The 15,602-nt window shown below is 41.4% G+C and overlaps 1 protein-coding gene across 1 annotated transcript in view; it reads right to left on the bottom strand.

Moving 5' to 3' along the window:
* LOC131286327 (uncharacterized) overlaps nt 1-15,221 on the bottom strand; it is a 29,686-nt gene extending 14,465 nt beyond the window's left edge. The window contains exon 1 of the mRNA XM_058315265.1: nt 14,648-15,221. Coding sequence (XP_058171248.1) covers nt 14,648-14,668 — 21 coding nt within the window. The 5' untranslated portion in view covers nt 14,669-15,221. The remainder of the gene's footprint in view (nt 1-14,647) is intronic.
* Between the last annotated feature and the right edge of the window lie 381 nt (nt 15,222-15,602).

Below are 15,602 nucleotides of genomic sequence, written 5' to 3'. Positions count from 1 at the left end.
AATACCTCCATCGTAATTAAATAATAGTCCTATTGAAATAAATTACAATTTATAAAATCTACTTCAATTCCATGGAGCATTTGATTCCACATTGTTTTCAACATGTTTTCAAGTCACGCCGATCTGATAAAATGTTGTGCGTTTTTGAAAAAGGAAAATTTAAAGGATCCTGCTTACTAAAATACACGTTTTAACCGGTATGAATGCAAACATTGGTTCAAACAAACCAATCGATTTAGCTTATGTCAAATAAATAGAAGTTACATTTTTGCTCGGAAAACAAACAGTGGTTTCCAAACCATGCACATTAAGAAACAGAAAACAACTTTATTTACATCTTAACATGGTATAAAAAAGATGAAAATCAGGATTTTATTGTCGATTTCTACAATGTTCCTGTTTCGTTTTTTTCCCTTTATTTTGCGACCATCATTAACGGCCACAGTCGGTATTGTTTATTGCTTCAACAGCCAGGTGAGTGTGTGTGTGTGCGCGCACGCTTGGAAAGAAGACGAAGAAAACAATCTCACCCCGCCGCGGCCACCTCTGTGTGTGTGTGTGTGTGCCGGTCGAGGCGGATGCAAAGAGGTCGGCAAGATAAAAATGCCAAGCGGAGGAGAGAAAATTTCGGGTCGCCGTATATTGAGGTTAATTGAGGTAGCGGCGCAAACGCATAGAAAAATGCACATGTGTACGGCGCGGAATGTGTGAGTTGGGGCCAGCGTCTCACTCCGTGGCCAGTCCGTGGGAAGAAAGCAGGTGTTGCGGCAAGACAAGAAGGAAATACGGGGCCGCACCTCAAAAGAGCCCCGCCATGTTCGGGGCCAGAAGTTACCAGCGGAAGTGAACAGTGGCCGCCCATTTGACCATCCTCCTCCTTCTCCTCCTCCTCCTCCGGGGCTCCAATTACGCTCCCCTGCGCACTTTCAAACGACTCGCTGATCGTTCATTATGCCGAACGGGGTGATTTGGACATAATTATTTTAGTGTCGCAAGGCGCACGTTTGATGCGGGCTGCTGTGGAACGCATCCCAATTTTACATGCTTTTTTGCAGCTTCGTTCAAGCGCGTGCCGTCGAACCATACGGGAAGACATCTAATCTGTGCTACTAACATTTACTGAACGCTTTCACAACGAGGGTTCAAATTGAGCATAATGTTTCCTTGCAAACACAAAACGAAACTACAATTAATTTGATAAGGTTTTGAGGTGAACGAACGAGAGTTTTTATAAAAATTTTAAGGACATAAATATGAGATTATTCTACTCAAATTAAAATTTAATACACAATGTGATACAGTCCAACTTTTCAAACAATCTGCAGCTAATATTTCAATCAAGTTTGCAACTAAAATCTCATATAAATAAGTACAAAATCTTATGCAGACTTAGCCTCCAAAACGTGTTCGATGGTTAAAGTTTCTGTATTGTGCGAGTTTACCTGAACCACAACTGGGTTCTTTTATGTTTGAGAAATTATTATAATATTATTTTTATGATAGTTGAATCGAAAATTTTTAGATTTCGGAATAACAATGAATAACAGTAAATAATACACTGTTTTAATGAGAAAAATATAATTTTAAATTAAACTTTTAAGTTTAAACTAAAAGGTGAACAACATCATCTGACGAAAAGAGTAAAAACTTGACATATTTTCCCACTTACAGCTGCAATCGCACATGTTCGTTCTCAAGATATGAAATAAACTTCGCCACCTGTGAATTAGTGTACTTTTGTCCGCACTTTGCGGTCCCGAAGTGCCCGACTTCTGTACCAATTAAATGCCTATTGTTTGCGCCGCTCCGGTTAAATCTTTGCGCGGGGCGGTAATTGTGTTTATTTTTGTGACTTTACCCAACCCCGACTCAAACGTTTCAATGGCGCAAGTAAACACTTGGGGAAGGAATTAAAGCAATTGCTCTCGTTTCGCGCTACTCCCTAGACACCTCGACATCAAATCGCCGTTTGGAAGTGGCGCACAGTTTGCTCGGGTGTCACTTATGCAATGGATATTAGCCAAAGTGACCGAAAACGTGGCACCAATATAGGGCACCCGAGGTCCGGCAAAAGTTGGACCAATACTGTTCCCGATGATGCAATTTCCTCTCGAACGGTTTGCGTTGGAAAGAGATTAAGTTTGCACTCATGGTGCATTAATCGATGGTTGGAGGATGTTTGCAGATCTAACAAGCAAACATCGACATCCTTCAAACTTGCTTCGTTATATTTCATGCGAAATTTCGCGAACAAAACCTTGTTTAAAATTTGACCTGTTTAAATTTGTGTTGTGTTTAACTTCTGTGAAAGATGCCAATTGCTTGTTGTTCAATAGGGAAATAAAATGAAAAATTCAATGCAAGACTTATTTCTCTTGTGTTAAAGATAATAGCTTGTGAACTCCATGCAAGCAAATCCCAATCAATGCAGGAAACGAAAACGGTCTCATTTTTGATGTTTGATTTCATAAATAAATTTGTCCAACCCAGTTGCAACCACGACCTCGTGTCACGTCCAGCGCAACGTCGGCGCTGCAAAACCGCGACAAAACGTGGTTTATCGCTCAAAGGAATGCTGTTTTTCTCCTTCTTATTGTTTGTTGGTTTCACCTTTGCAATTTCCCTGTCGTCCGGTTTTCGCTGCGCTTGCATCACTTGACCGAACCGCTTTGGTTACATTTGGTTGCAAAAACCACAACGAACGAACGCGAAAAAGCACGAGGTTTGTGTTTTGCACTTTTATTTTATGAAAAACAAACCGCGAAAGCGGTATGTTGGTACGAAAGGGAACGAAATGAGATGCGGTGCATGAGCAGTTTGACAAAATCGAGTCGACGAATCACGAAGATGACGATGCATCGCGGATGGTTTCAGGGTCGAGGTCGAACGGTTGTTGAAGTTTTACATCGCAAAATGTGTGATGAGCATGATTTATTTACAAATAATTGTTGATGATAATGAAATAAATTGCCTTCTGCATAGAGTTTTTGAACTTTTCCTCTATTTACAATTCAAAATGAAGGAAAATATTATTTTTGATAGCTTTTGTTTTTAAAAAAGAAGATAAAAAATAAAAAAAGATAAAACAACTAAAAAATAAGAAAAACCAAAATTCGTGAGTCTTTTTTTCAGAGCTGTTAAATTACAAAACAAAACTGATGAAACTGTTTAAAACGAGTAATACATGTTTAAAACAGTTTATTTGATCAATATAAATCAAAACATAAACATGATAATTTGTCAAATTTGCAGCAGGAAGAAACGTTAAAGTGGTTAAAAAGTAAATAAATGAGAAAATTAGTGCAATTTTCCACTAAAATCCCTTAAGTGTTGAAATCAACCATTAGGCAACGAAGAATCGAACAATAAAAAAAACACACACACACACAAAACACTATGTGGTGGAAGATAAAATTCACTTTTCGTCCGATTACCAATCAGTTACGTGACGTTACGGAAATTTAAACCCCTACCATGACGACGAAGACGATGGTGACGACGTAACGCCCCGGGTGCAATTAATAGAATTCAAACCACTTTACGATGCACCCAAAACCCCAAGAAGGAAGGTTGAAAGACGGAGAGGATAGGATTTTTCCTCCCCCCACTTGTTTTGGATTTCTAAGCCCTCCAAAACCGCCATCAAGGAGAGGACGGGGAAAGCAGTTATAATAAATTTCATAAAAATTCATATTGTGCAATCGGTTTTATGATTTTCGATAGCGCGCCGAGAGGACTGTGATAAAACGCCAAGGGGCTGAAGAAAGAAAGAAAGAAAAAAACGTTGCTCTTGAGATCATTCACGTCCGATTTCTTTGGCTTTCTTCCTTTCCGCTGCTTGCCGTTTCTAAACGCATTGCTTCGGGGGAGCTATATGTAAACGGATCCGGCCGATAACCGATTATGGAACGAATTTCGAAGCGCCTCTGCATGGGTAGAGTTAAATCCGAGAGAGAAAGAAAGAAAAAAAAACAAAACGATGCGTGCCATATGAAACGAATCAAAACAAAAACCAAAAACCCTTCCCCAAAACTCACTATCACTTTCCCTTCGGTATGTGCGCTGGCATCCGCGCACGAAATACAACATAATCAATCTCGAAACGCATCGCACACATGGCGGAATGTACGATATCGTCTGCAGAAAAGCGCATGATGAGATTTTCCACGCCCGGACTGGCCCTTCTCCAGCGGGTTCAACGGCATCAATTTGGCCGATTTGTTTCGAGAAATTAGTCCCATTCGGTTGTGCATGCTTTCTTTGCCGCGTTCGAATCAATTTCCATGCTACCGGCGACCGCCATTTTCTTCGCCATCACTGTGTGTCTTGGAGGAGTTTATGGGGAAGCACAGAAGAAGTGTTAATCGTCAAACGTCGAATTCTCTAAATCACGAAACGTGTGTTCCGAAACATTCGGAAGCTCTTAATTCATCCGTAGTTTGTTCCTTCGCTAATGAGTGCGTTCTGGGAAACGTTTGTCGTGATCTTAGTTCGTCTACGTAGAAGAAAACGTTCGTGATTGGGCGATATTCTTTACCAGATCGTGACGTTAGCAACGGCGCCGAACAGCTTGTGTCATAAAACTTTTCATTACTAAACATTCTTCCCACTCAAAAATAAAGGCCTTGAAAATTGAAAAAGCAAGTCGCTATGACACGGTTTAGGTAAAAAGGTTTTTCTCATGCGAGTGATCCGCGAGAACAAGGTCACCGCATCGAGGGTGCGTGTTCTTCTCACACTCTCACAAAACTAACCGACATGATAAGGCCCGATAAAATCGGGCAATCTTGTATCCCAATTATTCCGCCGTTTATCTCTGCACTCTGTGGGAAGGGAAGGAAGAAACTAAAATGGCGGTAAAATCCCCGACGGGAGCCCGTTACGCAATTGCGTTTGAGTTCCCAACTGGGGATTGTGGGAAGATCGGACGTTCTGAGAAAATTCGAAACGTGGAGGCGGATTAAAACGGGAATCGGTCGTTATCGTGTGGTGTCTGGAATGTGCGTGAAAAAGGCATCGATTAAACTTTGAGGCCGTTATGAAAATGCGAGTCCACATAAGACACACTTTTGTTGCAAGACAAAAATTACCCTCGATGGGTTAAAAGTGTAAAATCATGGTACACATCAAAAAAACTGGAGGCGGAATGGTTTTAGCTTTGATATATTTTCTTTGAGGACAGCACATTCGAAATTGCACCGAAGCTTTCGAGATGAAACTGTACCATTTATATAGCACGTAATACCATGTTTTATAGCGCACGTTGTGTTATCAAAACAAACTGCACTTCAAAGAAAATATCACCAATCGTCACCGGGCCACAATTGTTTGCCTGTTGCACAGGAAAAAATAAACCGAACACTTGACGTAGCGATACACTCTTCACATCATCAAAAGCATCTTTCCGTTCCTAAAACCGACCATCAAGTGCAATGGGAAATATATTTAAAAAACGTAACGTGGCACTCTAACTCGGACATATTTTCGCCATTTCATTTGTCGTCAGTTCTTACCATCAGGAGGAAAAAGTAAAACCAACCAATCTGTCTCATATCGAGCGAGTAGTCGACTGACCACTTGAAATACTTTTTTAGGTTCTCCAACAAACTTAAGCACTTCAAGAGATGCCTTATCTATTCCAGAGTCTCACATGGGTGTTAAACAAGAAAAATAGTATGTGTTCGAGAAGTTTTCTAAATGGTTGCAATCTATAAAAGCTATAGAAGCTATAGAACATATAATTTCAGGGGATTTTCTTATTAAATAGCTTTTAAACTTAAAAAACTTTTCTTCAACACTATGTGCGCTCCAACTAGCACTTAAAACTCATATTACCATGACAACAAATGAAAAAGTTTAAGCGTTTGACACAAAGTTAAAAGGATTTTTCCATCGTTCATAATGATCAATTCGTTGTTTGTTTCTCAGCAGTTAACTTTTATTGTTTGTTTTCAACTTTTAGCTAACTCTTATTTTAATCAAGTTAAATGTCAATCATGTAATATAATGTTTAAACAGTTTTCATTAAACACTTTCATACAGTGAATGAATAGATGTTCCTTTTCCGGAAATCAACATAACAGTGTCACAATGATACCATACGAAAAGTTTAAATGCGTTGTCAATATGAACCCTTAACAACTCTTCGTGCGCTACGCTTTAAATAAAAAACATATTTGTATTGAAATTCTTCCCATTCTTTTGCTCTAAAATATACAAAACAAATATCAAATGTAACACTTTTTGTCAAACCAAATGGTGAAGTAAAATTTCCAAGTTGTTAGAGGAATTGTTGAATGACTAACCGTTCTAATGATTGCCAACTCTGCCAAATGGAAAGATAAGCTTAAATCAGTTGACATAAAATGTAGTCTCTTATGTTTTCTTCTCCATCTTATCGAAGGTGAACTCTTTCTGCTGGGGAATTTCTTTGAAGATGGCCACATAACTTGACTCACTCTCGTTACGGTGACTCAGCTGACACTGCAGGCACTAATTGAACGGGATGATAAAAATAAACCAAAACACACACATGCACACACCGCATTCGCGAAACACGAGCTGCAAATTTTCATTGCCAAACCCTGGGCTTGGCCTTTTCAATGTTTTATATTTGAATCAAATTGCCTATCCAACTTTGGTCAACCTTATCATTAGAGGGCTCTAAATAGAGAACGAACGCACCAAAGCGGGATGGCACACCACCTTTCGCAGATGACATCAGTCGCAAGTAGTAACCCAGCGCTAGCCCAACCATTGCGAAGTGGTCATGAAACAAAAATGCTGTTTTGCGATAATGTGTGGAAGAACACACATGCTTCACAGGGTACGCTGTACGGCGCTGGTACGAGGTTTTGAGATAAGATAACGGACGTGGCAAACAACACGGGCAAAACGTGCACAAACTTTTCCCATTTCTAGCTGGTGGAAAAGGTGTTCCAATTAGAGCGAAAGAGAGTAGAATTTGCTTCTGTAACAGGTCGGGAAAATGATGTTTTTAAAAGTGTACACACATTACGACTATAGTTTAAAATTAGTAAAACTAGTTCAACGTTGACGAGCTTTAAAATGTTATGCCGAATATCATTGAAACTGTCATGTAAAATTTTAAAAGCATAACCTCAACTGTCACGTGCCTCAGTCCCCGTTAACATGTACCTTGATCACCTAATCTTGTTCTCCTAAAAAAATTCCCTCTAATGTGACCACTTGGGGCCAAGCAAATTTGTCATTCTTTCCAACCCCAACCACCCCCGCACGCAATAATCGATCGCTTTCCACACAGCGATAGCACCGAACTGTTCCATCTTGTTGACGTCAAACACGCTCTTTTGGTGGACAGCTTTTAAGTTCCTGTGGTTCATAACATTTTGTCGAAACCGAAGCGAAGCAGCACAAGAACAACAACACCAACCGCCACTCAATCAAAATGGGCGCTGGTTCAGGGCACTTTATCGGCTTGTTGCATCGATTTGCGGACAGTTTTATCACCATCAAACCACCGGCGAAAAGTGGCGGCTGGCATTGGAACGATAATTGATAACGGACCGGGAGGAATTTGCGCCTACAGGAAACGGAATGTGAGCGGAAAGTCGCTCCGAAGGAACTCGAAATGTTTAACGGTTGGTTGGGAGACCTTGTATCGAAAATTAAATTACTGAACATGACATGATTGAAAAAAGGAAGCGTGGTATAAGATTAACTTGTAAGATAATTCTATTAAATAGATATCCTTCATAACTATAATTTCGGGTGGCTTGTAAATGAAAATCTAAGAGATAAAACTAAACCATGTCAAATAATGCGCTTTACAAGTGGATTCACCTTTTGAAATCCAACCCATCTACTTTGGAAATGTTGCCCGGGTGAAGGTTTTCGAAAATCGGAACGAAAATTAATGGTGGCAAAAATACAAATGAACCCGCAACCTTTCCCGTTGCCCTTTGGACTTTTTTCAACCCTTTCTTCGGCAGGTTAGCTACGGTTCATCATCATCATTAGCGAACTTCGGCTGCCACAAATTGAAGCAATTTCGTCTGAAACGTCTCCTAAGCGTTACGTCGATCGTGACACCGTCGTGCGTCGAGGTCGATCGATGATGCGGCATCATAAATTGGAAAGTGTTTGGCTCGGATTTTCCATCACGCCGTGTGTTCGTTGTTGTTTTGCAAACAGTTTTTGGGCGCATAGCAAAAAACCGGTGCAAAAGCACGTACAGGAAAGGCTGTGGGAGAATCAGTTTTTCGATCATTTTTCGAAACCCCACGAATCCACGAATGTGACCTTTTTCACTTTCTATCCGGCTCTTTTTTCTGTTGTTTATTTCTTTCTTATTTCCAGCCCTTACATTTCTTTCCGGGAATTCGGAAACAGTGTTGAATAATTTTTCCCCCTTCAAGCTGATGTTGTCAATAAAGATCGAATGGTAAGAGAAAAAAGCAGCATCAATGAGACCGACCGCATAAGGCTTTACTATTTTTTCTCCATCCAAAATATGTGTTCGTTTTGTTTTTACACATTGGGCTCCGTTTTTCGATGTCTTTCTTCGCTGGCATGCACTCACATGAATTATGTCTCCTTCGGCGATCATGCGATCTACATTCGACCGGCAACCATTTTTCCCCGGCGTCCCCGTTCTTCACCCTTCCTCCCGCTGCGAGAGAAGGAAGCGGATGGACGACTTTTACTTTCCGTCGCACGCTCGCCACTAAACGCAAACATGATGCCGGGACCGGACCAGCGCTTTCCTTCGGCAGCGAAGGTGAAACGAACCGGTTTTCTTCGACCGAAGGCAACAAAGAAGGGCCGAATGGAGCAGGCTGCTTTTGCGATGATGCAGGCAGATTTATCTCTTGCATTTGCGTGTGCTCCCATTGTTGACGTGTACCGTTTTGCTATTTCCTCGCGAGGGGACATGTCCCAGTCGTGGATTTCAAACACGCAACGTATGAACCATTTGAAAGTGGTCGTTAATAAAATGTACTAATTGATGTACCATTATTTTACATTATATGACAATGATTTTGTTTTTTACTTTTAGGGCAATAGGCAAAACAAAAACAGGTTTTAGAAAAGCGCCAATGAAGTTATTCGATCTGTTAAATATTTATGATATAGCAATGGATTTTTTGATGATTTTTCTGCGTCTAAAATAAGTTTTTCGATTATATAAATTACAGTTAACTGTTAGGCATAATTTGCTAAATTTTCTTTACCCCTGGACGAAATACGATGAACAGGAAACCACATTTTAAATGCAGTTACACTTGATTAACCTGTTTTAAGTGAGATTTTAGATTTGTTTGCGACCTTCAATCAAATATGTTTAATTACTTACTTTTAGATTTGTTTGTTACCTTCAATCGAACATTTAGAATAACAAAATCCATTGTCATGTGCAAATTTTATGTGCGTCATGTTCAACAACATCCTTGAAGAGAACTGTCGGACATGGTATGAAACCATCAAAATAAAATCGCACTAAGAAGTCGTCCGTCCTCGACAATCGGACACGTGGATACAAGAGCACGTTTTAAAATGCTCAGGCTTGAGCTGGTCTTCATCTACTGAATGGTGGAGCACAGAATATTGTCACTGCAAAGAGTGCCAATGCACATCACCACCACTTTTCTACCACTTTGGCAACTCGACTCGCAAACGCAAGTGTTTAAATGGGAGGCAAAACACCTTGGAGAAAGTGGCTGGAGAACATGCAAACAAGTTGCTTGGCGTAGTGATTTAAGAGGTGTTTTTTTCGCTTCTTCATTTTTCCCTCCAGCTTCAGCAGTTTTGCCCAGTGGTGAGTATTTGCATTCCGTCAAGCTTCAAACTCTTCAACAATGGTTGAAGAAGGTTCGTAAAAAATGGGAGGAAAACGTCCAAATCACACAACGTTTATAACTGCATCATACATTTGCGGGATTGTTTTTTTCTCTCCGCTGAACGCTGTCGAAATCGAAATCCAACCATGCCAACAAATCTCCATATAAGTATGTTAAGAGCAGCTGGACAGGCAAACGTGATTTTCCTCTCACGTTCACAATGGAACCAAACGATAAAAAAACGAAGAAAAGTAACAAAAAAAACAACAGTAAAAATCATAACCGGACAGTAAACATAACCCTACGGTCCGCGCCGTTTATTACACACACACACACGCACAACATCGGTGCACAATCAACAAACTAAACAAGCTCAACAAACAAAAAATTGGCAACATCCAAAAGAACATATGTTTGAAGCGATCGACGAGAGAAAGCGAAAATTGCACGGGCTTCAAAGCGCTTGAGATAAAACAGCTATTGCTATTGTGTTTTTCACTCTTTTTCTTGGTTTACTTCTTCGTGTTGCATGTTCTATTGATGGGCAGGCTTTTTCTCTACCCTTATTTTCCTACCAGCTTCTTTTCATTTCGTGTCTGCCTTGTGACGTGTTTCCTAAGGAAATCAAACCCGTTGGTCGAACTTTTTGAATTGAGTAATTATTGAATGTTTTGATGACCCTGGACTTATTAAACCGTGTTATTATATTGAAAAGACAGAAATTCTGTTTGACATCGAGAGTACATTAAAACAATAATTAGCATGGAAAAAAAATCAAAACTGTTCATACGAACCGAAAACACGAATACAGAAACAAGACCACCTTCAAATAAAGCCCCGCCGGGTTTTCCCAACCCCAAGGTTGGAAAAGAAATAGACAAATATCCTAATGTTTTAGCCCACCGGGCTTCGTTCGACCGGTAAGTGGTGCCATTGTTTCGCTTGATCGTCATTTCACACCTCGTGCTGGAACGATTTCAGCTGTTGACCAACCGAACCCCCGTTATTTGCTTCTAACTTTTCCTAAATCGTCCAGCCTCCGTCACCGTTGTTTGTCGGTATGTCCGCCCGTCTCAGAAGCGTCCATTTTTTCGCTCCAGTTTCACTGCATTAGGTTCGTTTCGGCACGTTAAAGGTTTCACAGTGACGAAAGTAAATGTCGCCGCTGGAAAATGGTAATGCCGCATAGTTTTGGAATTAGGGTCGTTATTAGCAGTTGACTTACTTTGTACTTTAAAAAAAGTACCTTAAAGTGTAAATTATTCTCCAGTCATGTCAAAAGTAGTGATTGTCCCGATCATTGCATTGTAGAATTACATAAATCAAACAGTTGTAGATTTACGTGAAACACCATAGAAACACGGTCACTAAAGCAACAAAAAAGGATCTCAGGTAGAGACTAATTCAGTTCAGTTCAGTTCCAGTTCAGACTAAATAATTTCCCAATGAAGATGTCAAGGATAAGGTCATGAAAGAAACCGAATATGTTAAAATTCTCACAATACAGAACAGACGTTCGAAATGGTTCCAGCTAAATCGATACGAAACATACGGTATTCAGAACCTTTGGCTACTAGAGTAGCAATAGTGGTATTTCCTTTTCAGTGCGTTCTCGAAAAATTCTCGCGAGATAAGCTTTTCGAACTCTAGCTTAGGGACTTAGTGATAGTTTGTTCATTATCAGAAAATTTTATCAATACACCCCCAGTTTTGACTAAACCCATGAGAGGTTTTTTAATAAACTATGTTCCAATCTACCTTCATTAAAGGGTTGTTGATAACTACAAGATTTGCCAATTCTAAATGTTGAGTTCCATACAATTCGAGCATGAGAATATTTTTTTAATGTTTTTAGACAGAACGACCTGTCCTTTGAACAATTGATATCGAACATGAGCAACTATTGGTTTATTCCTAAAGTATACGGCTAACGTAGAACAATATTCAAAAAACAGTTTTTTATATCGTATGAAAATGGTTTAAGGCATTAGGGCAGATACTTTCCGGTTCCATCGGAGTGGAAGTAAGATGCAAATGAAAAGGAAACACGCAACACCATCCCGTCCCTTCAACCCCTTTTCCGCTCGTATAACAAGAACAGCAGCGTGTTGCCTGGCTCTCGGGTAATAACATAATTTTCACCTGCTGATAAATAGCTGCCGTCTGCGGAAAAACGGAGTACGAACTTCTCACCGGCACTGGCTCCACTTTTTGGCACGCGCAATTTTGCTTGCGTTATGTATTTCAATGTAGATTGTTTTGTATCCGATTGTGCGGGTGTTTGCGAGGGAGTGGGTGATTTTGTTGTTGCCGATGTTAGTGTTTGCTCCTTCGCCACTTTTCTCACCTCACCCCATCCCAACGGATCAGGTGTTAGCTTGCGGACGGGGTTTTTTTTTCTTTATTTTCCTCCCTCGCGTGCACCGTTTTCTCACGATATTGTGTTACCAGACGTTCCGCGCCCAGATGATGATGGCTGTAAAGGGCGGTCTGTTGGTTGCAATTCACTTTTCAAATCACTTTTCCACACACAAAGTCGTTATTGGATAGGCCAGTTGCGCTCCCGTGGGCCAGGAGAGAGGTATTTGTGTGTGTGTATTTAATTAATTATTCAACATTTTCATTGCTCGGGCCAATAAACTACCGTTAACTGATCATTCCAGCCGTTTGAGGGTGGTTTCGAAGGAACTTCCGTCCGATTCCGTCCATCTGGGCACCTTTCGCCCGTTTATGATTATTAGCATAAAAATATGTATCACGGCACAATACAAACGTGTTATTAATGACTCTCCGGCCGTCAGTCTCACACCGAGGAAGTACCGTGGGACCCCGTATCATATGTGCTTATTATTTGCGCAATGGAATGGAACTTACTTTCCCACTTTTGGCAGCGCGCTTCCGGAGAAAAGTTCCCGCTTCTTCCCATCCGCGGTGGGAAGGCGATTCGGAAAGCGAAAGGGTTCGTCGATTGGTGTACAAAAAAAAAAAAACCCGCCAAAACCCGAAGTAAAAAATGCCATCATAAAGTGAGCTAATGTTGGCCAAGCAGCAACATCCCCGCCAAGTGATCCAAGCAGGAAGGGAAGGAAGTAACAGCTTCTCAGCCCGGCTGCAATCTTATTACAATTAACGTGTACGTGCTCGAGGCGGAAAAGTGTAGCCGAAGGATTGTGAGTGATAACTTCGACGAACGAACGGCGGGGGGCGGGGGGGGGGGGGAAGTCTTCCAAATGATGGACCATTGAAATTAACTGCAGTTACTTCAACAGACGCTGCACTGCAAGGCAAGTGTAAGAAAAAAACGCACACCAGACACATGAAAGACAAAGTACTGAAATGATCTCTGCCAAATGGAGCTTTGCTAGAAAGCACAAGGAAGTAAGCAACAAAGTGTCAACCATTTGCCTAAGCTAGCGATCCGTTTTTCCGGCATTTTCTTTAAACGTGTGCATATGCGCAACAAAGCAGTTAGTTGATAAACGAAATAATGTACTAAGGAGAGGGGCTTCCGCATTTGCTTATAAAATGTGGCGTGTGTAGGGCCTTTACTCAACATTGGTGTAATCATATCGGCACTACAACATTGTTAAATAAAGTAAGGAAAATAAAACAGGTAAGGAAACCTTTTGATCTATTTCCATACGAAAACAAAGTAATAAAACTACCTGCAGCTTTATGAGAGAACGAAGTAAAAAATAAAGTTACTGTACATCCAAATTTAAAACAAAAGCTATTAAAACGATTCATCAAGAGTACGTTGAAACCTCACTAACGAGCAAACCATTATTACTGCGAACTTCTTGAAAAAACGCAACTTTATGTAGCGTTGGGAAAAAAGATGGCTAATAAAATTTGCATCGTCTGCCAGCACATTTCTCGTGGTTGTTAGCCCGAAAAGAGACTAAGAAAGAAAAACAAACCCTATCAGGACCATATGGTGCGGTTAGATGTGGTCAGCTTTTTTTCCCGACCACCGTAGTTCCTGCTTCTGATGCCGGTACGTCATGCCACATGGTCACATGTGCCGTCTTCCTTTCCCTCTCCGAAAAGGGTCTTCGCTGCTTCGAAAGGTGCCCCACGCCGTTATGGAAGAGGCCGACTAAGGGCTGAACGTTATAAAATTGTTCCCTTTTTTTGTTTTTGAACCTTCATGCTCGGAAAGTGAAGAAGGGAGGTGAAAATGAAGCTTAACGTTGATCAAATTACTTTGAACGACGTCTTCGCAGCACTTTTCTCTCTCCGGCCGAACCGTCCAAAGGCAGCATAATAATGGAACCCCCAAAAAAGGGGTCGTTCCGGTTGGTTCGTCCCGAGGGTTTTGCGGCCCATGTTCCCGGCCCGAAAAAGGGACAGGAAATTAAAACGGGCTCCCTGCACTTTTGATGGTGTGAAATTTCAAGTCAAGGTAGGGGAGTTTATTTTCACCTGTGTTAGAAGCAAATAATGGATGATCTGAAAGTAAAATTAAAAACCCGCTCGAAGCATTTTAGATTGTCTACCATTTTTAATCATACGAGATCGAGTTCAGAAACGGTTTGACCACATGACTGAAACTAAGCGACGCACCAACACAGTTCACATGATGGTAAAACAAACGACTTGAGATTACACGCGGAAGTAAAACAATCCACGGATTATCCGGAGATAACAAACAAATACACCCTTCAACTCATCGGTGAACAAACGATCAGTTCAAGGTTCCATAATTCCTCCTATTGATACTTTATTGCACCACTTTCCCACTCATCAAATGATAACAAACATTGGCGTCACTGGCGACTTTTATTCTACCATCCCACGGTCGGCCAGGTTTCCCAAAGACTCACCTCAATTCCGATTTGTCTCATGGCGATAATGATGGAGCCGTTATCGTCCGGTTACGTCGAAGAAGGCAGATAGCGATGGAGGGTGGATTTAATCTCGCCTCTCGCAGAAGAGCGCGCTGCACCTGAACAAATGTGCTAGAATATACCGATTTCGTGTGTGTGTTTGCTTCGAAAGATGTTTTAGCACAACGTAAGATGCGCACAATTATTGCACAATTTTTCTCTTCCGAAAGGAACACTGAACTTTACCCACACGTAAAGGGTCGCAAACACTGTTTCACCTGATCTGTTGCCTGTCTGCACAAACCTTTATTTCCTCCGACGAAACTGCTTCCTTGCGAGATTCCGGTGCGCGAATGAATTACACTTTTCTGTTTTGTTGTTTCCGTGACGTCAATTTGACGAGCGCGCTTTGCGTTCCTATGTTCACTTGCGCGGATCGAAGTGTCGAAAAGTGACCTCGAACCCTTTTTTTTCGCTTGTGGGATCTTTGCAATGGCGGCGGATGCAACACACTTGCTGTTTTCGTGTTGGTTCCAAGCTCTCGAGCCACCAACAACGACCGAAGCCACCTTTTTTTTAATATGTTCCGGTGAACGACTTTGCGCGACCGCTTCACAGCATCAACAACAGCTGCTCTGGGTCCGAGGCTTCCGAAGCACTCCTAACGCGACAAAAGGAATCTGCGCGTCCACTGCAGAGTTGGATGGATCCGCGGGATGCCAAACATCCGACAACACAACCGAGAGGTGAAGAAAGCCCACCGTGGGAGATCGAAGTTTGACGTTGCGCACTCGACGGCGGATGGAAACGAACTGACCGACTGGAGCCCACGTTCTGTCACTCGTATGCTGGAGCCACGCGGCTTAGAAAGCGCCACACATACGCGCGAGAGTGAGCTGTGCAAGTGCAAATAGGCACGCCGTGGAGAGGAGCAAAATGGAGCCCGCGAAAT

The sequence above is a fragment of the Anopheles ziemanni genome, chromosome 3 (genome assembly GCF_943734765.1).
Source record: "Anopheles ziemanni chromosome 3, idAnoZiCoDA_A2_x.2, whole genome shotgun sequence".
Taxonomy (NCBI): Eukaryota; Metazoa; Arthropoda; class Insecta; order Diptera; family Culicidae; genus Anopheles; species Anopheles ziemanni.
This window is presented reverse-complemented; position numbering and strand designations above follow the sequence as displayed.